Source organism: Cygnus atratus, chromosome 14 (genome assembly GCF_013377495.2).
Source record: "Cygnus atratus isolate AKBS03 ecotype Queensland, Australia chromosome 14, CAtr_DNAZoo_HiC_assembly, whole genome shotgun sequence".
Taxonomy (NCBI): Eukaryota; Metazoa; Chordata; class Aves; order Anseriformes; family Anatidae; genus Cygnus; species Cygnus atratus.
The window spans coordinates 1,476,894-1,500,548 of record NC_066375.1 but is presented as its reverse complement, the minus strand read 5'-3'; the positions used below and the strand labels follow the sequence as shown (position 1 = coordinate 1,500,548).

The following is a 23,655-nucleotide window of genomic DNA, read 5'->3' as shown; positions in this document are numbered from 1 at the left end:
CGTTCTCTTTGTGTCCCCAGCATTTCTCAGGAGCCACTTTTGGAGGTTATTCCTGGCTAAAATCCATTATGATAGCTGCCTCTCCCTTAGTGCGAGAAGCGTGATGTTCATTCATCTCATGAAAATTTTGGTGAACTACCTGCTCCTGCAAAGACACAATACAGAACAAAAATCCAGCCTGATCATGGTACCGAATACTGAGCTGTAAAGCGTGTATGTATGACTGAGCATGCAGTTCAGGAGCATGTCCTCAGATTTAAATTCTTTCAACTCTGAATCGGCAGCTTGGAATCCCAGCAGGGCTGATTCAGCCCTCCTCATTCTAAAGCAGATATATGTAAGTCTTATCAGCCCTAGGGGTTGACGCGGGCAGTTTTGTACAAATCCACCTATAGATGAACCGCACAAACAATGAACAAGGGTTATACAGGCTGGAAAATCTCTCAGCCAACGTAAAATTCAATGCAAAAATTTCTGAATAAACAAACTTTGTGTGTTTTCCTGTGAGCGCTTCTTCTGGAAGACTTTGAATCTGCGGCACCATCTGCTTGATGTGGATATTAAGGATCTCACGGCACCTCCTGAGGAGTTGGCCGGCGTTTCGTGTTTGCTTCGGCTGCAGTGCAGCACGTCGCGTGCCTCTTGGCTGCCCGTGCGGGCACCGTGCTCGGAGCCACGGCACGCGGGAGGCGCCGCGTTGGGACCTGGCACGACTAAGGGCAGGTTAACCAGGAGGGTGTCGGGCCTGGGACAGGCTCCCCAGGGCAGCTGTCAGGGCACCGAGCCTGTCCGAGCTCCAGAAGCGTTCGGTCAAGGCCCTCAGCCAGCGGGGCTCATTTTGGGGTGGTTCTGCGTGGAGCCAGGGCTCGGACACGGTGACCCGCGTGGGTCCCCTCAGCAGCTCGGTGACTGTGAGCAGGGACAGCACCGGGTCTGCAGCTCCCTGCTGCCGGCGGGGTCCCGAGGCAGCACCCGTCTCCCCCAGGCCCTTCCCAGGCCTCTCTCCCTCTTGCCCAGGCCTCGTTCGCCTCCTTGCAGCAGCCTCCCCCGGCCGGCCGCAGGCGGAGCGCCGCGGGGCGGGCAGGGCCGGGCCGGGCCGGGCGTGTCGGGGGGGCGGGAGCGGAGCCGCAGCCCGCAGCGCCCCGGCTGCCGCCGCCTCCGCCTCAGCAGCGCCCGTCGGGAGGCGGCCGGGCCGCGCCGAGCTCCCCCCGCTCCGAGCCCGCCCAGCGCCATGGCGGCCGCCGAGCCCGGCAGCGGCCGCTACCAGCAGGTGAGGGGGCGGCGGCGGCGGGGAACGGGGGCACCGCGGCGGCCTGGGCCGGGCTGCGGGCTCGGGGCCTCGGCGGCGCCGCTCCGGGGAGCGCCGGGCCCGGCTGGGGCGGGCTTGCGGCCTCCGGTGGCGGCGCCGCGGGCAGCGGGTGCGGGCGGAGCCTGCCCCGGGCAGCGCCGGGCTCGGGCCCTGCCCGGCCCCGGGGAGCGGCGCGGAGCCCCCGGCGGTGACCTTGGGTGCCGGCCCCTCGTGCGCCCCCCGTGCCGCAGGACGGCCCCCGGGTGTCGGTTTGAGGCCGGCCAGCTGCCCGCGGTCCCTGCCCAGAGCCGGCTCGATCCGCACCGCCTGGGAATCGGCGTCGATTTTATTTCGTCTTCTACATGCGGTGCTCCCTGGCTCGGGCTGAAAGCCCGCTAGGCCAGAAACCGGGCTTAAAGAGCTCCCCGGTAGGTAGATTCGGGTTTGTTTTTCCTTGCCCCGGCTCCCGAGGGAGGGGAACGCTCTGTCAGGAGCACCGGCCTGCAGGGGGGGAGCGGGCTGGGAGCCCCGTCGTGTGCCGCGCCTCGGTAGCAGAAGCAGAGGCCTCGTTACTTAAAGCAAGGGAGAGAAACTCCTCCAAACTGTAAACAGCTGCCCTCTGTTCCACGGGTGTTGTTAGGAGATGTCACTGGATCGCGACTTTCTGTTGGTGTCGTGATAGCTGCTGGGCTCGCTCCTGAGATCACCCGGTGCGACTTCCCCTTGCGACAGAGCATTAATCTCATCCCCGTGACTGGATGTCACTGCTTTTACGTGTTAGATATGTAAAAGATATGTTGACTTGTGTGCCCCCGCCCCAAAGCATGGCTGTCTTTACTTACAAAGACAAATCTTGTTGTTCTCAGCCACGTTAGGTACAAATAACCAGGTCTTACAAATCACCTCCCAGAGTCCTGCAATTGGTGCTGACCCCGACAAACCTCTTCATAAACGTCTCTTACAAAGGGATCTAGCTTCGTGTCCTGTCATCCTGAGCCTGTGGAGATAGGTGACAAAAATTTTGAAGGACTCTGTTGCCTTCTTCTTTAGTGGCTCTCCGGACCTGACCGATAAGAACACTGCTGATTTCCTTAAAGAGAAATGTGAAAAGCTGTCCTTTCGCCAGCTCCTGCTCACACATCAGGCAGACACATAACAGGCACTGTTATTGCTGTAGAGCATAACTCTGCGTGGTACAGCAGAGATTAGAAAGGCAGTCTGTGCCCCTGAGGATTTGTGCTGCTAAAGACAAGCTCCTAGGAGAAGACGGGTGTAACTGAGTGCGGAATGAGAAACCGACGTACAAATGTATTTATTTCTGTGTAGCTATTTAGAAGTTGCTTTTCTCCCCTTGCCCTGTTCCAGAACAGGGAATCCATGTTGCTGTAAAGTGTGTTACTGGCTCCTCGTGTGTGTGTTGCTCCAGAAATCCCTGTGTGCTGTGAAACTAAGGGTGTAGAGTTGGTATTTACGTGAAGAGGAGATGAGAGTGGGGAAGAATCTCTCCCAACACTGGATGTGTCAGTTTTTTCATACATTGAAGCTTATTGTGTGTACAGATGTACAGCTAATAAATGTCATTTGTGCCAGTGAAGAAAGGCTTGTAACGAATTGATAGCCATGAGGCTAAATACAGGATCCAGCAGATGTAGGTAGTATGTAGAAATTCAGAACGAGCTCATTTAATCTTTAAGTTACTGGGTTATGAGGCAGTGGAGGAGGACTGAATGTTTGAAATCTGGAGAACTTTTATTTTTGGGAGAGATGTAGTGCGCTAGTGGTGTTTGGCACACAATTAGGCAATTCCTCCACGGCTGAATGTGATGCGCTGTCGGCGTGTGGCAGAGCCGTTTGACATCTGCCCCGTGGGTGCTAGTTGTGTATCGACGTGTGTGCCTGGGAGCAGCTCTGAGGAGTCGTGGGCACCGAACGTACTAAATATGTTCAGAATTCCCTGTGTGTGCTTTCAAAAAAAAATAAAATAAAAGCGATAGGATAATCTGAGGACAATAGAAATGAGTAATTGAGCTCCAAACCCGTGTTTCTTCCTCTACCCTGCTCCTCGGCCCTGCAGACCCGTGCAGGCGGGGGGGCTGTGCGTCCCCCAGCACCTCCGGCGGTGCGAACTTGTCACCTGTGGCTGTCCACTGCCACGTGCAGCGTTAAGGGGGTGCTTACGGCACGTGGTTTATTTTCCAAAGCCATTTTTCCAAAGTCTCTAGCCCTCGTGCTCTATTCAGGCCTTAGGTAACCTAATAAGAAACAGCCTGTGTTTGCGCCTTTGAGCGGTGTGGCGCTGATGTAACGCGCTGAGGAAGCGCAGGACAAAGGTAAGACAAAACCCCGGAGAAGGGCCCTCGGCCCCCTTGTGCCGGGCAGCGCGGGCTGGCGCCGTGCGGCTGGGCAGGGTGCCCGCGGGTGTCGGCTCCTCCGGCAGCGCAGGGCTCTGCTGCCCGGGGCTGGGGACGGGAGGTGCTCGGGAGGAAGGAAGGCGGTGGCAGGCGGTGCTGCGGTCACTCCGGGCAGTGCTGTGTCCCCAGAAGGGCTGGGGCTGTTGTAGTTTGGGCTCGCCTTGGGGAAGGTTGTTCAGAGGTGTGTTCAGGATTAGCTGGCTTAAAGCCTCCTGAGCTTATCCCCTTGGCGGTGAGTTCAGCAGCAAAACTGTATTTTGGTTTTAGGATCGAAAGGAGCCTCCGTTCTGGAAGAAGTACTTAGGCTTTCATTAGGTTTATGAACACTCTGTGTTAACTGCTTTTTACTTGAGGCGTTTGGGAATGTATGTGATGTATATGAGTAATGCAAACCCACCTAGGATGTGGTGGGTGTGTTAAATAATAAAGACACATTCCTTTTTTACACGGTATTTTTTTCCGGTTCCACTTGTTGAAGGCTAAAACGGGTTGTGAATCATTTTGTAATGTGAGGTGGCTATGGAAAACGTAAGGAAGACAGATTTTTCCATTTGTTTGGTTTTCTTTCAGCGAAACTGTAAAAAGAAAGGTATTGCTGAAGATACGTGCGTACGTTCTAAATCCGTGGAGGGCCGCGGTGCTTGCTTGCTGCCTGGGGAGACTGACGTGAAGTAGGAAGGGAGATGGCAGTTGCCACCCTGTGCTTACCTCAAGCTTGTATTTGATTGTTCAGTTGAGGAGGGCGTGCAGATCAACACTAAGAGATGAGGGCGGGCCCTATCTCTTAATGCCAGCAGTTAGCGTTAGTGTATCAGTGACCGTCACTTCCTTGGTGAGGCGTTTGGCGTTTGCCAAAGATGCGCTTCCCAAGGACACTCGCAAGTAGCTGGTAAGAACGGTAAGGAAATTTCAAGGGTTGGTTGTTTTGTTTTCTTCTGTGCGTGCAGATGGGCAGAGCTGGAGGTGCCCCTTGACAGAGAGGCAGCGGAGGCTTACCAAAAGGTGGCAGAGCCTCTCGCGCCGCCGCTCCCCTGCTCCGCCACGGCCGGCGAGTGCCAGTGCCTTGCGTGAGCTGCGCTGCTCTGTGCGGCACAGAGCTCGGCCCAGGTGCTGACGTCTCGGTAAGTGCACGCTGCTTGGCCTAGAACGCCTGCGTCTGCACGCAGCGGGACCTGCCGGGTCCGCTTGGAAGGTTTCAGTGGCTCGGTGTAAAAAGGTAATTGCAGAATTAAAATACGTTCGCTCTGTAAAGCTCAAAGGGCTTGGGAGACATTAGTAGCCCAGTACCACCACGTAGCTCATCTAAAAGCAGAAGGTAGCCTTGCAGGCAAACTTCTGAGTTTTAAATGTTATTTCAGGTGTCAGGATTGTGTTGGACTCTCAGCCGGGCCGCTTTGGTGACTGTTCCCTCGTCGCTGAAATTCCACGGGGCTCAGCAGCCCCATCGGGGAGGCAGATGTGGCAGCAGTCCCGTGGGCCTTCAGGTTGCCCAGGGACTCACAGGAGACGTGCCACCTCCTTCTGGGGGGTTGGCAGCGCCTTCTGAAAGTGGCCGTGCTGAAAGCAAGTTCCTAAAGTGCTCCTGTGTGTGTGAATTCAGATTGTTTGTCGTTGGATGTAAGAAGAAAAAAAACATTATTAAAATACGTCCATTTGTTTTGTTTCTGCCTCTTCCTGTGAAATACCCAAATTTGATAGATGGAACAAGAGGATTTTTTAAATTGAAGGTGCTTAACGTTCTTCATATGATAATAATTTTTTAAAACTATTTTGAAGCGCATGAAATATCCAGCATTCATTCGTCCTGTGTTGTATGAGCGTCCTGAAAAACGTACACGTGGTCCTAAATATTACAGCGAGGAGGAGGAAGGGCCGAGGAGGAGGAAGGGCCTTCCTTCCAGCCTGCTCCCCAGGGGTTGGCGAGGAGCAGCCGGGCGGCTGGGTGCTGTCACGGCGATGCAGTTAAATGAACTGAAAGAGCTTCGGGGAGAAAACAGTTATTTGCTCATCAAGGAGAAGGCTGCCGAGGGTTGGTGCACGTGGGCTGCCGTGTCTGCTACTGATCGTTATCCCTGCTGATTAGTAAGTTAGAGGAGCCTGAAACGGCGCTGGGCAACGCCGGGATTTCAAATCAGTGCAAGCTTTAGGTGAAGCGTAAGGCAATGGGAAGAACTGTTCTCTCTTCTGGACGGGGCAGAAACTTCCTTTGTCTCCAAAAGGCCAGAAATACAAAAGGAGAAGAGTGCGGGGTGTTGGGAGCGAAAAGGAGCCCTGCTGGGAGCAGGCTGTTCACTTGCTAATTTGGTGATGACATCTTTTTTTTATTACCATTGTGTGTATTGGTTTGCAAAGGTTATGGTTCCGTTGTTCTGAGAAAAAAATCAATCCTGCCACCGTTTTAAAAACTATCGATCCTTTCCCTGTTACTAACCTACGTAGCTGCCTTTGAAGCCTCGCAGAAACCATGGTAACAACGGGATGAGATCTGGTCGGGGCCGTCTTCGGTCGAGGAGTCCTCAGTGGGATTTCTGAGCAGCTCTGCCTCGTGTGCCAGCACATGAAACAGGAACTGAAATGCAGAAAACGTTGACGGTGCGCTGCCGAGCAGGTCCCTTACTGACGAGGCACTGCTCGGACAAGGCTTGCGATGATTCCGAGTTACTGTGAAGAACTCCTGCGTGTAGCCTGAGGACTCGGGGCGAGGGGAAGCTTAAAAAAACCCTGCAAAGCTGTGCCAGCAGCCCGTGGGCTAAGTTCAGAAAATTTCCAAGAAGGAACGAGTGTATTTATTGGAAAGACGTTTGTTAAAAGTTTGGGTGGAAATATTTCAAAAGGTCGTATGAGTTTTGGACGTGGATGCTGCGTGCGTTGACACGTGATAGAGCCGCGGCTGGGGGAGGTGACGCAGAGAGGCAGTGTCTGCTCACAGCCAGCTTCCTGATGGCTTCTGTCTGCGGGAAAATGCACGTCCCTGGGTGCTACCCTGTTCTGTCAGGCACCTTTCTGTCGTTTTAGTAATCAGGTGAAAAAACAATCTCAGCCAGAGTCTTGTTTGGGTAACTGTACACGATGCTGTAAATCCTGCCCATTTTTGATGCAGCAAATACAAGAGGCGTGCTTTAAAAGCTAAGATCTGTCGGTGAATCAGAGAAAGAATGCCTGCCAGCCTCAGTCGAAGCCTGCCGTAATCAGATTCCCCGGGCTCTGAGGCCTTGCAGCAGCAGCCCGGAGGGGCCGTGGCCTGCACACCCAGCCGTGCAGCTTCCTAAGCGCGTGCGCCAGGTGCCTGCCCCGCTGGGATGCGAAATGGAAGGCTAGCGCTGCCGTAGCAGTGCTGGGCATGTGAGACCTGATGATTCATTCTTCCTGTCACATGAACCCGTGCTGTTTTGCTAATAAGCACTTAGCTGAATTTTAGATGCCTGGAATCATTAAAAGGGCTGGAAGGCAGTCGTGTACCTCGACCATTAAAAGGAAAATCTGCTTTCCATAACTGCGTACCTCACGGAGCCTCCGGCTCAGTTTTAAAAAGTAACTACATTTTTTGCGTCCGTACGTGAATTGTTGTGGTTTGGAGCTAGCAGGAGGTTCGTCTTGCTTTCTCCTACATGATGCAATTGCAAGAAGAATATAGTAAGGATCCTAAATGTAAGAATGGATACTGTACCAGGTGTGTGTGTCCTCTTTTGTTCCCTCTCCTGCAGTGCTCTCACAGCTAGCGCTTTCCTTTCCCCTTCCCTGGGGTTGTACCTTAGGTCGGACGTGTTTTCTTCCTCTCCTGCTCGTGAGCCTCAGGGTGTGATTTCTGCCACCCCGGTGAGGAGGGCAGGGAGCGCAGGGCGTCCAGCGGGCAGTGTCCGTAGCGCGCCAGAGCCTCCCTCCTTCGTTAACCTTGGGTAGGCGGCAGGAAAACGTGCTCAGAAGTGTTGAATTTTCATGGGCAGACTAAGAGTGGGCATGGTGGAGCATTTCCTGAAAATTCCTAGACCGCAGAGCTGAGGGAGACTGAATCAACTGCTTGGACCTCTCGGCCTTCGGCGGGGTTGTTCCTTAGCCTGCCCTTTTCCCTTCTGGGCTGGTCCCTGGGTCTGCGGGCAGAACTGCCCGTGTCATCACTTGCTAACCCAAGTCATTTAAACATTACCGGGTTAAACTCCTTCAGCAGCAGGTGTGTTTGAAACCTTCCCAACTTCCTTGGCGTAGGGAGCAGTGACACAGCAGTAACGTGGGGCGGGTGGCAGCCTCCCCTGCAGGAGGCGAAGGGCGAGCGGGGCCGCGGTGCCTGGCCGCGGGGCGGTGAACCTCCCTCTGCCTTGCAGCCACTCGTTCGTGCGGGCACGCGGCCCTGCAGCCCGTGGAGGCGCGCAGTTGTCCTGTTAGTGGCAGGGAAAGCCAAGCAGTGCTCGCTCCTCCCTGCCGGCTTGTAAGGCGAGGGTGCCTCCCAGTTCGGGCCTGCAGTTGTTAGGGTGCAGCAGTCCCACGAATTGCACATCTGAAAAAGTTTGGGCTTTGACTTTCGCTGCGGATGTGGATGTAGTGCAATCCTTTGATCTTAGGTATCAAAAGGAAAAAAAAAACACAAGATACTGTACAGTGATGTATAAAACAAGACCTTCATTTACAAGTCTGAGCTGATTTTTTTCCCCTGATACGCCGTGCAAGCAAAATAAGAACCTCCAGCCCTCCTGAGCTCTAAAGGCTCGGGAAGGACTCGAATGCCAACTTAAGAAGAAGCCAAAAGCGTCTCTCCAAAGAAAAGAAAGCAAATGTCCCAGATGGCTGCAAGTACGTTAGCATTAGTATGCAGGAGGAGGAGTGGAGGAAGATGTTAAGACAGAAGTCGCAGGGTCGCTGTTGCTGAGGGTGGCTGCAGAAGAGGTAGCATCTCTCCGTGCAGGCAGGCGGTTCAGTCCCAGCGTGCTTGTTTGAAATGAGTTGTCTTTCTGCGTAATTTCTTTGTCGATGAGATGATGAGAAATGGAAAGAACAAAAAAAAAATTAGGTGGCAGCTGACTTGTAAGTTCTGTTCTGGTGCGTTCTGCTTTGAACCCATCTGGTTTGCTGTTGTCAGCGTCTGCGATCAAAGCCCGGGCTTGCATACCTTCCTCATGCGAGTGACGCTGTACGGTTGGTAAGCTGCATGGCTATTTATACAGAGCCTGTGGGAAGCACAGTGCACAAAATAAACTGTCTTCTCTTCACTCATACAGTGTGAAAGGGTGAGGGGAAATGGCAGCAAGAATCAAACTTCCATGTACCATTATATATCCGCTAAAAAAAACACAAAAACCTTCCTTAGCAAAGCCCCGGGCAGCAGTGGAGACTTCCGTTGGGTATCTCCTGCTGTGTCCTCAACCAGGACAGATGCGATTGCAACTCCTAAGCTGGGGGAGCCGAGGGATCTTGGGAAGTGCCAGGGAGATGGAGAAATACCAGGAAGGTGTGTGCTGTGCTGTGTTGTCCAGCAGCATAGCCCAGGTGTGCGAGGACACGACTTGAAAGCACATTAAGGCTGAGAGGCCATGCTGATAATCTCAAGCGGGAGCGCTTTGGAGTGAAGCCAGCAGCTGCTCAAATGCCCTGTGCCATGGAACAGGCTTGTTCCAGAAGAGGCTGCTTGTGCCATTAAAACTAGAGGGATGCTTCCACACGTCTGGGGACACGCAGTTAACTTCTCTTGTGTGTGGTCTCTTCAGCTGCAGAATGAAGAGGAGCCAGGCGAGACTGCACCGGTGGTAAATGACGCCCCTCCGCCTTACAGCAGCATTTCTGCGGAGAACACAGGTAAACGTGCGAAAGGAAATACCTAGGTTTGCTCTGGAGTTCTTCCTTACCTCCTTAATTGTTCTTGTAGTTGTTCTTGTAATTGTAATCGGCATTGCAGCATCCTTACTGAGGAGGCAGCGAGGGATCAGAATTGGTCCAGAGACGCTGTTGTTACTTGTGGTTTGGGAGATGCATTTTGGCTGCGGTCATCTGAAGTCTTCCATCGAGTGGAGTTCAAGTTACATTTCCCAGTGTTCTTAGTAGATTGAAGACAGTTAAAAATCAAAGTGCTGTGAGCATTTGTGGTTCTCCTCTCATTTGGCATTTGAATGATACTGTGCTCCTTCCAAAAATGACTCGCTGCTTAAAAGGGATTAAAGAATTCATGATTTCTGGAGTTTTCAATAACTAAGGACTTGGTCATAAGGGTTACACTTCTGATTCACCGTGCTGTCATATAACTCACTACTAGCTTTGAACAAAACAGCTTTTTTGTGTGCTGGTTGTGTGTCAGAGTGTTTTGGCGTAGGTAAACCTTACCATTTTTTCTCCAGAGCTTCCACAGTCAACTTCTAAAGATTTGTGAATCAAATGCAACGTGCTGTCAGTCTCTCAAACAGCCAGCTGGCTTTGGACAGAAGTTGGAATATTGTGCTTCTCGAGCGAGCTGTTGAGCATCCTGCCTCGGCACGTAGCTGTAACGATGTCCCCGTTAGTGCCCATTCCTTAGGGTGTCTGAGGCTGTGGGTCAGAAGTGCTGTTTGATTTTTTCCAATCCCTTCCCCCTCCATCAGAAAACAATTTGGAATCCTTTTCTGGAAAAACTGGTCACTAGTGGCCTGAGGCTTGGAGTGATTCTTCTTTGACTAACTCCAACCATTTGGGATTCAAAAATGTGACTCCTTTTGTTTTATTGAAGGAAAGGCACAGCATGTGTTACTGTTTTAAAAATAAGTAGAGCCAGGCTAAACATTTAGCCATGCTAAACAGTGCTCTGCATATTACTTTGTATTAGAGAAAGTGCTCTCTTGTTTTTTGCTTCTTGTTCTGGGATAACAAGAGGCTAGAATGATGGGTAGGAGACAGGAGGAGGCCTTAACAATGTCGGGTATTGGGGTCTTTTGAAGTCTTCTGAAATATTTCTCATTCCCGGCATGGTGGTACTAAGGAACAGACAGGTTACCTTCTGTATAACTTTCTCATTGCAGCTTATTTTGACTACAAGGATGAGTCAGGATTTCCTAAGCCTCCATCTTACAACGTGGCCACAACACTGCCTAGTTATGACGAGGCAGAGAGAACCAAGGCTGAGGCCACAATTCCCTTGGTTCCTGGAAGAGTGAGTACACTTGGCTGGCTGTATGTCCTTCACATTGCTTGTGTAGAATTTCTGTTTCAAGTCCTGCTTATCAAGTGTCCCGACTTTTCTTATTTGGCTTTTAAGGGCAGTGATATTATACACTCCCAAGAGTTCTGAGGTGTGAGTGTTTTTTGTTGGTGGTGCTTTTTTTTAAATTTTCCTCTAGGCAGCTATGATGATGTCAGACATCTCAGTAATGCCACTATTTGCTATCCAGATTAGTTTGGCAGGCTGACAGAGGCAGTATACTATAGCTCTGTGCACTGTGTCAGTGAAGTTTTTTTTTGCTTTGTTTTTTTGCTTTTGTTTTAAGATTTAGGATTAATTTTTCAGCTGTTTAGTGTAACTACTCTTGATACTCCTGCTGCTTACTTAGGTGACTTTCCTAGGGGTCAGTCTAGTTGATACAAAGATGATAAAAACATTCGCTCTATTGCAATATTTTTTTTTAGTTTTTAAATATCTTTTTTTTTCAACGCTGCCTCATGTTCAGTCTGTTGCCCCACCCCTGATAGCATTAAATTTCCACAACTCCTTCTTTAACTCCTTCTTTATAGAAGCCAAATCCCTTGCTGAGATGAAAAGTTTAATTTTTCTGTTTGAGCAGGGGCATTCTTTATAGTGAGAATAACAACACTCACAGTCTTGACTGTCTTCAAATAAATAAATAAATGAAAATAATGCCAATGACCTAATATATCGTGCCTGCATCCTATCCTTGGGATTTTTTCCTGCATGCCTTTGTAGGCTTTTGATATTTAGTCATATATTCCCCCAAGGGGGCTTTCCTTAAACGTAAACTAAGCATTTTGTATCCCTCCGATGTACGTTGCTTTTTGAGGGCTGTGCAGTTCGCTGTCTTGAAGAAGCAGATGCAGATGAGGAGTTGCTGTGTGGATTGAACTGACTTAAATCCACCCATTCTTTTCTCCTTTTGATTTGCAGGAGGATGACTTTGTGACACGGGATGACTTTGACGACACTGACCAGCTGAGGATAGGAAATGATGGCATTTTCATGCTAACTTTCTTCAGTAAGTACATGGTGAAACTTTATTTTTTTTTCCCAGACTGTTTCAGAACCCAAAATAGTTATTTTCACACTTAGGTTTATGTAGCACTATGAAAAACCTGTGCGTGCCAATTTTAAGGGTTTGATTTTTTTTTTTCCCTTGGAATATAAAGAGGGCTTGATCATCTGCTTTTCTCTTGCTTTCTCAGTGGCATTCCTCTTCAACTGGATTGGATTTTTCCTGTCTTTCTGTCTGACTACTTCAGCTGCAGGAAGATACGGGGCCATTTCTGGGTTTGGTCTGTCTCTTATCAAGTGGATCCTTATTGTCAGGGTAAGTTGTGTAGTGCAGCAACATGTACTGGTACTCCTTTTTTTTTTTTTTTTTCCACTTTTTTTCCCCCAACTCATTTTTGTCACTTACACTGAATTTATTTGTAGTAAATTTAACTTTTTATGCTGAAATGGATTTTGAGCCCCTCACTTGACGAGGACAGAGCTTTTTTGTCGTTCTGTCCTGTTTATGCAGTTACATGCTGGGATTGTTATTGTAATAAAGGAGAATAAAGATTGCACACCCAAGGATGTCTCTCTTTGGCAGAGCCACCGGTTTGGATCAAAATGTGGTTGTGTGTTGAGCAGTAACAATGATCTGATCTTCATAAAACATTTATCCAGATGAAGTAGGCCCTGCAGTCAGCATAGCGATGTTCCTCTCCAGGATGATGATCTTTAGGTGCTGCTTTGAAAAATCGATATTCTCAAAAATGTGGGTTTGGTGTGAGCATGACCGGTGAGAAGAGGGAAATAGGGACTTGAAAATTAGGCAGCGGGAGGTTTGTTTTGTTTTTTTGCTGGAGGAAGACTCAGTGACCACGTAGTCACATGCATGAGAGAAGCTCGCTGGTGCCCTCTGGTGAGTTGCGCGTGTGAGACAAGCAGCAGGTGATCAGAAGTGTGCTTTTCTATTTTAATTTATTTCCCATAGTAGCAGGGTGCATATCCAGGTTGCTAAAAGATCCTCTCTGCTCCCCTCCACCGGATCACACAGGGAAAGGCAGGATGTGACTGATCAGCACTGGTTTGTATTTTAGGAGTCCAGATCCAAAGAAGGGGTCCTGCTGGGCATAGACCTCTGCCTACAGAAGCAAGAAAGGCTGGTGTAATATTTTTAAAACTTGGAGGCGGGGAGAAAGTGAAACCTTTCTGGGGAGAAAAAATAAAGATAAAAGATATACATGTGCTGATGCTGTAAGAAATGAGAAAAAATAGTCAAAATACTCTTTTGGAGGGGTTGTGAGAAAATATTTCTATAAGAAAAGATTTATTCAGAGCCATGGAAAGATGGTGGCTGTGAAAATGGCATGCAGATATCCCTGGCTGTCCCCAGCTGAAATTTTTAATTTCAAGGAAAAAAACCTCAGCTGTGCCTAAGTAGAAATAGACAGCATTAGTGTTAGCATGGTCACTTCATGCCTAGTATTTTTAGGCTAGGAACTGGATTTGTAAATACAGTATATCTTAATTTTTTCTGTAGAAACTTAAGATTTTGGGGGACATCCTGTAACAGTGGTGTTAAAAACTGTTTGCTGGATTACGAGGTATGACAAAGACCAGTGACTTTAACTGCAGATTTGATTTAAACTTTAGTATCAAGCTTGCCATTTGTTAGATTTTTAAGTTAGAATAGAAAGAAAGCAAAATTATTGCATTTACCATTGGCGTAGTGAACGTAAGTGCTCTACTAGTGTTGGTGCCTTTCGTTCAACAGGCAGCAATTTTCCCAATAGAAAATACTGTCAAAGGGTTCCACAGGTATGGGATTTCTTTTTGACTGTACTTTTCTTAGCTATGCTGTCCAACCTAACAGTGTAATTACGTGATGCACTGCTGCAAACCTGGTCTCTCCCCGTTCAGAAACTACGAACATGGTTTATCAGCATCAAAGACGTGGGGGTGAATCGGAATACTTATTCACTCATGTATTTCTGCTCCACTGATTGGAAGAGTTCATGGCTGAGTACTGGATCTGTTCCATTCCCCTTGGTTACAGTTGGTCAGAGGTGTAGAAAAAAGTTCATGGAGGTAGTTCATTCCCTCCGGTCTGTGTAGTTAATAAGATGCAGGGTGCTATAAACTCTCTTGTGTGCAGAGGGCTTGAGAATAGGTTTGGGTTCAGTCTGTGCTTTAACTTGTATCTTTTTTTTTTTTTTTTTTTTTCAGTTCTCCACCTATTTTCCCGGTTACTTTGATGGTCAGTATTGGCTTTGGTGGGTGTTCCTTGTACTAGGTAAGTGTTTTGTTCTGGGAGAAAGAGGAAATGTATGCTTAGAACTCTGTAAAGTGCAGTAAGGGCTTTTGTAAGCACAGCTTTACTGGCAGCTAAAATACGTACATGTAGATATAAAACTGAAGTGTAACCCTCAAACTCTTCTTGAGCACATTCTGTGTTTTGAAGATACACATATGCAATGGCCTTCTGTCATCATGCTTGGTATCAGTGTCGCATTTATCATCCAGAAGGGAAAAAGAAGAGAATAATACTTGTCTTCAAAGTTACTGATGTTGTCTGTTCTTGTATTTTAAATGGAAGAGTGAGTTGTAGTCTTGTGGACTGTCTTTTTTTTCCCCCTGCTTTGGAAGCAGCTAGGTCTCATTTGGAGTCGAAAGTTTTGTGATTGGCTAAGGAAAGTTTGTTTTTGAGATTGGATGAAATTGAAAGATCAGGTGTCATTGATACAAGAAAAGTTCTTGTATTTAATCGGCATTTACACATTGCAGCAACTTAGGTCCCTCTGTGCTAGTAACAGTGAGTTGAACTGCTCCTTCTCTAATTGCAGAAGCAAAATCTGCCTTAACCAGACAAATGTGTTTCTCTCATCTAGGTTTTCTGCTGTTTCTCAGAGGATTTATTAATTATGCAAAGGTTAGGAAGATGCCAGATACTTTTTCCACTCTCCCCAGAACCAGAGTTCTCTTTATTTACTAGAGGTAAGCTTTCTGCTTTCATGAATTTGTTCTGATTTGTTTTAAATTTTATTTTGTGACTAGACTTTTCTTTGCGTCAATATTTTTAGAACACAAGACAGCAGAAAACAATTCTTTCTTGGTATCCCATACACAGCTCCTGTTTCTACAGATGGGCAAAGTTCAGACTGACTTGGTGGGGAGTAGAGGAATGCTTGACATTTCTTCCTGAGTTTTCCCTTTGAAGAATTTTAAATTCGTTAGATTCCATGAATTGAATTGTACAAACAAAAGCTCTGCCCCTTGGTGTTGCACTGTATTTGACAGGTGTGTCTTTCAGAATAAATAATATGCCTGAAACATGTGGTATGTCCTAAACATGAATAAAGGTCACAAAATCTATTTGGAAGACTGTGCCAGTGTGTCTGGCTTATGTCCCAGAAAGAACAATTTGTCTGAATTTAGTGTGCTCTTTGAATTTATTGCCAAGTTCCTGAAGAAACTCAACTCTTGCACGCCATTTCTCATTGCAAACCTCTCCTGCATACTTGAACATACTGTTCTACCTGAACGTTTTGCAAAAGCGTTAATGCCTAGAAGTCTTTTTCTTTAAGGCTGATCCTTAACATTGCTACCTTCCTAATGGGACTTTAAGGGAGGAGATTTAAGTAGTTGAATCCTTCTAGCATAATTTCCTGCTTACAGCAGATAATGGCCTTGCATTAACTGTCCCTCCCCGAGGGGAAGGAAATCCTGTAATAGTTTGCTTCCCAGATGGCGAGTGCAACATGATGCTCCCTTTAGAAAATTCATAATAACACTAGATTTCCCCAAGACAGGGTTCAAGCAGTTGCAGCTGGGACAGTGGTATAAAGAAACCAAACAAACCCCGGCTTAAAATTGAGGTCATTAAATTGTTCAGAATTTAAAACCAAAGCTTAATTTTCCAAGTGCATTTTCCTTTTATTAGAAACTGCGAGTTGCTTAAGATTCTGCTTCATTTCTGTTCTGCAATGGGAACATGCTACACAAAATGAGAATTGTGCAATGTTTTCCAGCTCGGGTCGTCCAGTGGTGATAGCATGTAAAACTAGTTCTTCGGTCACTTTATTTAAGTGTTTCTATTCCATTTAATACCGTTACTGGTTTATGGTCGACTTTTCTGTTGACCTCCTCCAGGATTTGTAATATCCTCTGAAATTCCTGCTGAGTCACCAGAAGGATTACTTCCCTCAGGTGTATAGTCACATAGTGAGAGCATTCAAGCATCAGCTGTGTCGTCTGTAGTTTGTTCTCACTGAACAATTTTTTTCTATTTTGCTTCTTTACTGAAACTTAATTTTTCATTTATTATGGGAACTGTGTGGTTTCTTGTTGCACAGGCCTTTCCTGTATTTGGAATTTGAAATTGTAATTCTAGAGACCTTGCTTAACTCCTTGCTTGTAAGGATGGAGGTGTAGTATTTTTTTTAATCTTTTTTTATTTGTTTATTTTTGGACACTTGGGAGCTTTCAAAAAGCACTCTCTTAGATACCTTGAGATAAATGTCCAGAGTCACTTCTAAAATCTACAACTTTGACATTTTCATTGGAAACAAATCTTTAATCCTGAATTCTGAGTAGGGAAACCACAGAAGACTTGGATTTTCACTATATTATTGTTCTTAAGATTAGATTTCTGCTGCAGGACATAATGAAGAGGGCTCTAAATGATCATTATCATTTTAGAGGGGCTAATTTTTAGAATATAAGAAGGGAAAGAGGAGAGGAATAATTTGTGCAAATAAAAAAATAACTGGTGAAAACGAATCTAATTGGAAGCCTGGTGTTTACTGTTCAGTGTGTGTGTACGAGTAACGGACATCATTCTTGACAGTGTCTCAGCAGAAACCACCAGCTGTGTGCCGAGTGCAGGTGTTTTACGTTGGATCTCAGGTCTGAATGGTTCTACCCAGCATGACTGGAACAGGCAATTTGTGAGAGCTGGTGCCTCTCATACTGAAACGGTTGATATAAAGATACAGAAGTCATAATCATCGTGTGTGGATGCAGCAAATAAGACGTAGTACAATTTTGTTCTCTTGTCCTAGTGCAAATGCAGTGTAACTTCATGAACGGGTGTGTTTTTATGCCGGAGTTTCTAAGAGCATTGCCTGTTTCAGTGTCTGTTTTTAACTCTTCAGGAATTTTAACTCTTTAGAAGTGTAACATATATACAAAAACTGCACATTTCATTAGAGTCATGTCATTGTGTACTGAGATACTTCATAAGCCTTTAGACATCCTGCACTCTTTGTGAACTACATCCTTCTGTTATCCAAAATAGCAATCTAACTATAGTTTCAATATTCAATATCCTTCTCCAACAGATGTTTTCTGGCAAATGTCGTCCTGCGTTAGTGAATTCTCCCTCAAGAAGTAATAGGACACCTGCAGGAAGTGAATCAAGACTCTGAAACAGAAGAAAAAATAATCACCTGCTTTAAAATAAATAAATAAAAGTACTGTTGAAAAATGGAGAAGCATTTCTTTCTATTTGTTTCTAGGTGTAAAATTTTAATAATTAATGCAGAATTCTGTAATCATTAAATCATTAGTGGCTAATGTTTGCAAAAGCTCTTGCAATCAAGTCTGTGACGTGCTAATAAAGCCTGATGTAGTCTCTGTAGTAATTTGGGTAGCATGAGCTATGCCCTGCAGCCAGCAGGGGACAGGCTTGCTTTATTTCGTTCTGCATCCTGGGAGCAGGTTTGGACTCTGGTCGTTAGCGTACGGTGTGCATAATGCTGACTGCCCCGAAGGGATGAGCTCAAAAGTGTAAGTGAAGGCATTGCTATGGTTACATACCTTGCTGCTGCTTAGTTCTCCACCACCTGTGCTATGTCTGAAAGGAAAAATTGGTCTGTACAGTACAGATTCTCAAGGTGTAATTGGGAAAGAGTATTATTTTGAAGGTGGCACAAGTATTAATTTTTTAATAGTCTATATTCTCAATGTTGTAGTATACTTTTCTTTCATACTACCTACTTTTTGGACTATATAGAGATTTTCACAGTACACCTTGGTAGTGTAAAGATAAAAGGTCACATTGCAACTTTGTATAAAAGTTATCTTGCAAAACAAAGGGCCTTTTTTTTCTTTGGCTTGGGACTTTTGAGACAATTCCTAACATACCTGTAATTCTTGCTTTTATAATTTGTGTTAGCAGAGACTACGATGCATTATAAATGTAGATTTAATGTCCACTTTTGTGCTTTCCGCCAAGTGGTAATTCACTTTGGAGTTTTACTATGTTAAAACTGTAAATATAGCAGAACATTAATAAATGTCACTTACGTAGCAATTTTTGCTGTAGATCAGTGTTTAATTTAGTTTCTATGCTTTATTGCATCTGGTTAATGATTACAAATGCAGATTTTCTGCAGGAATTTCATCACTTCTGCACAGAAGGTGTGACACAATCGGACTGCTTTCTCCACTTCAAGGTATCCTCCTTCCTTTTTGTAGCCAGGTCTTCAAATCCTGAGACAGTTTTCAATTTCACCCTGTTTCTCTGGCAGTTGAGGAAACAGCAATTCCATAAATTTTTGGGGGCGTGTTAGGTTTTTCTCGGTCTCGCATACATAAGCTATCTGCTTCGTGAAATGGTTTATTCATAGTTTTGATTCACGGCAGAACTTCACAAATGTACAGTCTCGATAAACAAGCAGTCGGGCGGACAGAGACAGATGGGGGTTACACGGCGACTTCCTTTTTAAACAAGAATAAGCGTACACAGAATTATTAAGTTTATCCTGCAAGGCAAAATCTGGAGCATTAGGGAACTCTGAATCATATTTGCCCAAACTTGGTAGATCGGCCTTGTGTTTACTCTCTTGGCATTTGGGCCTTATTTGGTCTTGTATATTCAGAGAACCAGAATATTTGGCATGCCTGTTCCTCCCCGTTTGGTGGCCTGGAGCTGCAGACACCTAGGGCTCAGCTGGTTGTCTGCAGGCAGCGGCTCTGGCCATCCTTCTCAAGGAGCACGGGCAGGGAGGGATGCCCTGCTGAAAGGGGGTGGGTGACGGGGTTTGAAGAAACCCATGCTTGTATTCAGCGCGGGTTAACACAGGCTCCAAGCTCAAATAATTACTTTGGGTCTCTGACAGCTCAGCCACTTTACACCGCAGAAGTGGTGGGGCCATGGTGATCTCTAGTGACCGAATACCTTTGGCCTGCCTGCCTGCCTCCTGTCAGCCAGGTTGTTTTCTCTTTCCAGCATCGTAAACCTCTGAGCAGGTTCAGACAGGATTCGCATTTCATCTCCCAGAAACAGATTTTGCCTTTTCCCTGTGAAACCAGCAAATATTTTCCTCCCTGGGAAGGGGAGGCAGCAGGGCTGGCTCAGTGCTCGGGATGGGGGATGCTTGCAGCTGAGCTTTCACTAGCAAAGAGCCGGTACTATTCCTATAATGGTTACATTTGCACCACGACTTCCCCCTTGTTTGTGTAGGTATGGTTCATTTTACTAATCGGTGAAAACTCCTGGAACTTTTCTAACATCGCTAGTTAGAGTTTGGTTTATAAGTAATGATTCGTTAGCAGATGTTAGGGCACCTTAGAGCGATGTCTGGGGCCTTGGTGCTTGGGCAGGAAATGGAACTGAGGTTTGTGTTTTAGGGCATTTTGTGACTTTTGTCCTGCTCTTTACACCCTTTTGATGGCAGCTGCCCCTTCCAGCTGCTGCTGGGATCAGCGCTGCAGCCTGCAGAAGCCGCGTGCCGCATGCAGGGCCCCTGGTACCTGACGCCTGCTCAGAGCCCTTCCAGTGTGTGATCCCAGGAGGTGGGATCCTTCAGGAGTTATCCCGCGGCGGTTTTTAACAAGGAACTGCTGCCAAGGGTTTGTGGAGGCAGAAACGAGCAGAGCCTCCCTGCAGAAGGGCCCGGTGCTATGGGTGAAGCCTGGGGGCGGCGGAGCTGCCGTGGGCCTCCTGCCTGCGGCACCGGGCCTCCACGGGGCCTTGGAGGTTTTACACCGTGGGTGCGAGGCAGGAAAGCTCGGCTGTGCTGCAGGCAGATCACTCTTTTTGCCCAAATACCGGAATCGTTTCTGCAATTGATTTTTTTTCCGGTCATTTGAAAGTTGCTCTAAGATTGCTCTTCCAGGCACTTTCGGAAGCACGTCTTGGGATCGTACTTCTAGTTCCCATGCAAGAAGGAAAAGCGAGGCGAGGGGGGAAGGTTCAGATGCAGGGGGAACACCGCGTGCTGGAGGAAATCGAATCTGCCACGGGAGCGCGCGGAGGAAACGTGTGAAATCTGCCCATTGTCCACCTCTTCCGCCGCGCCGGTGGGAGCCCGGCCTGCAGTGAAAAGATGGGCGCTAATTGTCCGTGGCATCCATGGGAAAGAGGGGATTAGGCCGAGGAATAAAACCTCTACAGGGGAGACCTCCCACTTACTTAGAGACTTGTTTTTCCTCCGCTCTTGCTCTGACTGATACACACTTTTGTTTCCAAGAAGTTGATAAATATCGCTGGGTTTTGTAATGGTTTCTATAAGCTTTTTTCTGGCCTTACTGCAGAAGTCCTTTCTCACAAGAAAAAGGCTGCAATGGATTTATTGTTTTGTGTTGCGGCCACACAAAGCCCATGACTGACTAATTTTTCGTGGCTTCTTCAGTGGAAATGAGTCACGGGCTGCACTGCCCCAGCCCGCGCCCGGGGCTGCGCACGCTCCTCCTGGAAGATGCCTGTGGTGCCCGGGGGAATCGGCCGGAGCCGAGGGCGGTCAGAAGCACCCTGAAGGGCCCGAGGCACGGTGCTGTCTTGCCCTCTGGGGTTTCAGGTCATTTCTGGGGCGTCTGGGACTTGCTTCCCTCTCTTACAGGCCGAAGGAAGTTTTCCCAATACCCACCGCTGTTTTCATTGCGTCACATTTAAAACATGGCATAGGTTTAACTGGGAGGAAAGAGAAACACGCGTCTTGCAAAAAACGCATACAATGAACCCAAACTGGTAGCAGTTGGATTAACGAGCATTTCGAAAACCTCCCTGAATGCATACATTCCCAGGGCTGTTATGGGATGCTCACTGCCCGTCGCACCCACACCTCTCGCAGGGCTGCTGCCGGCACGGCCCACCTGGCTGCTCCTGCTACCACCGGGCCCGCTCCCTGCCCCAGCCAGCAAGGCCACATCAATTCAGCGTTTGTTTCTCAACAGTGGATTAGTGATAGCATATCAACTTTCCCTTGAGGTAGCTCCTTTGTCAAAACAACTGTACTAGGAATCAATCTCCTCACGTGTATTGCTGCGAAAACACTAAGCTGAGAGTTACCGTGGCCTGGAACAACGAGGAGTTTCTCTGGTTCTCTCTCCTGCAAGTAGTTCTTAGCTGGTTTCTGTGTAAAATAATAAATGTCATTTTTTGGATGATTTCTTGTGTGTAAACAAAGAGCTTTTTTTTTTTTTTAAATATTTTAAAATTCAAATCAACAGAAGTCATACTCAGCGTATGTGCTGGGCACGTTTATATCTGCAGTTCATCAAGGCAGGTGGGTTTGCTGTAGAGCGACGGGCTCCTCAGAGCAGGAGAAGTGCAGCAGCTCTGGCTCCCGCGACCGAGATCGCTGGTCCTGTACAAGCGTTGGGTGTCCTCTGGTCTGTGTGCTCTGACGAAGAAACGTTAATTAACATCCTGGGCTCGCTTTCCCTTCACAACTCTGATAAGTGTATCGAAACCCAAGAGAAATCAGTAGGTGAGTTCACAATTTTCTCTTCTTTCAGCACCTGCTGGGTCTTGGCCTTGGGCTGCAGGTGGTTGGGTCAAGCAGCTTTAGGGCATCCCAGCACGTACAGGAGCACTGGGACGTAGGAAACACATCCAGAGGTTTCCTGAGACATCGGGTGACAGTGGCACTGCCCCGGCACGGGGCTCTCGCTTCATGCCAGCCCCGTGTGTGTGCCTGGGCCGCAGGGACACTCACGAGGACAATTTCCGATTTGCTGCTTTTCTGAAATTTCTGGGTAATAAACAAAAGTGGGTCAGGGAGGGGAAGTGTTGGAGCTCAGGGCTTAGTCATTGTTTAACAAAAAGATCGATTGTGGGATGTAGCCTAGAAACTATTTTTAAACGGTAGGACTTACTTACACAGGCATGACCCCCATCTTGCTGAGCTTAAAATATGTTAACCTAAACTAATAGCAGTGGATATAAGAAATCAAAGACTGCAGAAGGCAGGAACCTCTGTGCAGAGCATCAGAAGGGGCTGTGCCAGGAGCCAAAGGGTGCTGTGGTCATGGGGCCAGCAAAACGCTGCTCGTGTCCGAGAGCCAAGCGGAACGAGCTCTGGACTGATTTTTTGGGGTTTTAACCAAATTGCTCAATACTGAGTAAGAAACCAGCATTTCCGAAGCATTCTTGGCCTCTCAGTGTGCCGCTCGCCATGCCCCAGCCTCGCATGCCGGGCACGTGCCCCTCCTCTGCTGCAGCCACGCAGGGTGGGCAGGAGCATGGGGGAAAGGGAATGGGAACGGGAATGGGGCTGGGGGCTGCCAGCCCCGTGCTGGCCATGGGCAGCCGCTCACAGCTGATGGGCAGAGCAGGCGGCTGATCCGAGGGCCGATGAGAAGAAAGCCCATCTTTAACCAGATTTTGTGTTTGTTTTTGTTGTTTCTTTAACCGAAGTGGCTGGAGCGCAGTAATTAAAGGCTCAGTGGCTCTAATTGGAATAGGTTTAAACTCGAGGTCAAAATCCCTTCTGGCACTTCCTCTGCCTAATAACCATCAACAGAAATCAAACAAATCCAACTGGCTCCAGCCACTAATCTGCAACAAGCAAAGGTCGCGGCGGTGATAAGAGAGCGGAGCGACCACAAACAGCACTACTTAAAAACATATGCCGGGACGTGCCGGAGCGCGGAGCAAGGAGCAGCGCAGCGCCCCAGCCCCGTGTGGGCAGCAGGACGGTGTGATGCCCACGAGTGGTGTTGGGGGCACAGGGGACGGAGCCAGGACTGGGCACCTTGTGCCACAGCAAGCGGTGTCGGTGCAGCGCAGGGGACGGGGCAGGCGGGCGCTCAGCGCTGTGCAGCACAGGCGTTTCACCTAAATTCACGTTTCCTTTGCACGGACAAAACAGCTGGGGCTGTGATGGGGTTGGAGGAAGAGTGCTTGCACACGGGCGTTGGTTTTGGGGCGCTGTGCGCGGCACGGGGCTGAGCCCCAGCCCACCCACGGCTGCTGCTTCCTACCCACGGCCGGAGGTCACTGCCCTGCCAGGTCGCCACTTTAACTGCTCTCCTAATTATGGCCTCATCTGGACCTTTAAAGTGCTCTGGGAAGGGGAAAAGAACAGCAGAAGAAAGGAAAGGGGTTGCAGATGTGTGGGGCGGCCGGGGGCCAGCACAGCATCCTCCTGCCCTGGGATGCTCGGCTGTGCGCTGGGGGGCCGGGATGCGGCTGGGTGCAGACCGGGCTGTCCCTCCCTGCTGGTGGCTCTGCCTGGCCCCACTGGGTGCCTCAAGTGACTTTTGCCTATGGGTTGTGTTGTTTTAATCCTCTGGGGCTCTCTGTCACCACTCCTCTCCCTGTCAGCTCTTGCACGCACACGCATTGCACTATGGAGCAGGTCTGGTGGTGAGGTGCTGCGCTGTGCCCCAGCCTCGGCGTGGAGCGGGTCTCATGCATGCCACCAGGCTGGGAGAGCCCCCCAGCCACCCCCTGCGCCAAGCCCTGCTCTGGGACCCCCAGGTGGGGCAGTGCCATGGGGTGTGCTGCGCGTTTGGGCAAGGATGTGCTCGTGTTACTGCTTTGTTTGTAACCCTGGCGTTGCAAAGGAGATGGGAACCGCCACTGCCCCAAAACC

The 23,655-nt window shown here is 48.3% G+C and overlaps 1 protein-coding gene and 1 long non-coding RNA gene across 7 annotated transcripts; both read left to right on the top strand.

Annotated features, from left to right (window-relative positions):
• Positions 1–1,112: 1,112 nt before the first annotated feature.
• On the top strand, positions 1,113–18,146 carry NDFIP1 (Nedd4 family interacting protein 1). Of its 6 annotated transcripts, none has more exons than XM_035560624.2 (8): positions 1,113–1,270; positions 9,396–9,483; positions 10,674–10,804; positions 11,771–11,858; positions 12,046–12,170; positions 14,060–14,126; positions 14,722–14,827; positions 17,173–18,146. In XM_035560624.2, exons 1-7 carry the CDS (start codon positions 1,232–1,234, stop codon positions 14,823–14,825), a joined length of 642 nt encoding a protein of 213 aa, XP_035416517.1. In that variant the 5' UTR covers positions 1,113–1,231; the 3' UTR covers positions 14,826–14,827; positions 17,173–18,146. The 6 variants fall into 6 exon arrangements, with proteins under 6 accessions (XP_035416517.1, XP_035416518.1, XP_035416519.1 ...); XM_035560625.2 differs by having other exon boundaries at positions 1,114–1,270; positions 16,680–18,146; XM_035560626.2 differs by having other exon boundaries at positions 1,114–1,270; positions 14,961–18,146.
• LOC126913471 (uncharacterized) lies at positions 3,497–5,359 on the top strand. The gene is made up of 2 exons (XR_007708833.1): positions 3,497–3,618; positions 5,058–5,359. It is a non-coding gene; the product is annotated as an uncharacterized LOC126913471 (long non-coding RNA).
• Positions 18,147–23,655: the final 5,509 nt, after the last annotated feature.

What these genes read in the sequence shown, in the direction of transcription:
- NDFIP1 (XM_035560621.1), top strand. Translation starts at nt 1,651, where the DNA reads ATGCGGTGCTCCCTGGCTCGGGCTGAAAGCCCGCTAGGCCAGAAACCG. An exon ending in TTTCATGCTAACTTTCTTCA is followed by an intron (nt 11,859 to 12,045) that starts GTAAGTACATGG and finishes TTGCTTTCTCAG; the next exon opens with TGGCATTCCTCTTCAACTGG. An exon ending in GTGGGTGTTCCTTGTACTAG is followed by an intron (nt 14,127 to 14,721) that starts GTAAGTGTTTTG and finishes TCTCTCATCTAG; the next exon opens with GTTTTCTGCTGTTTCTCAGA.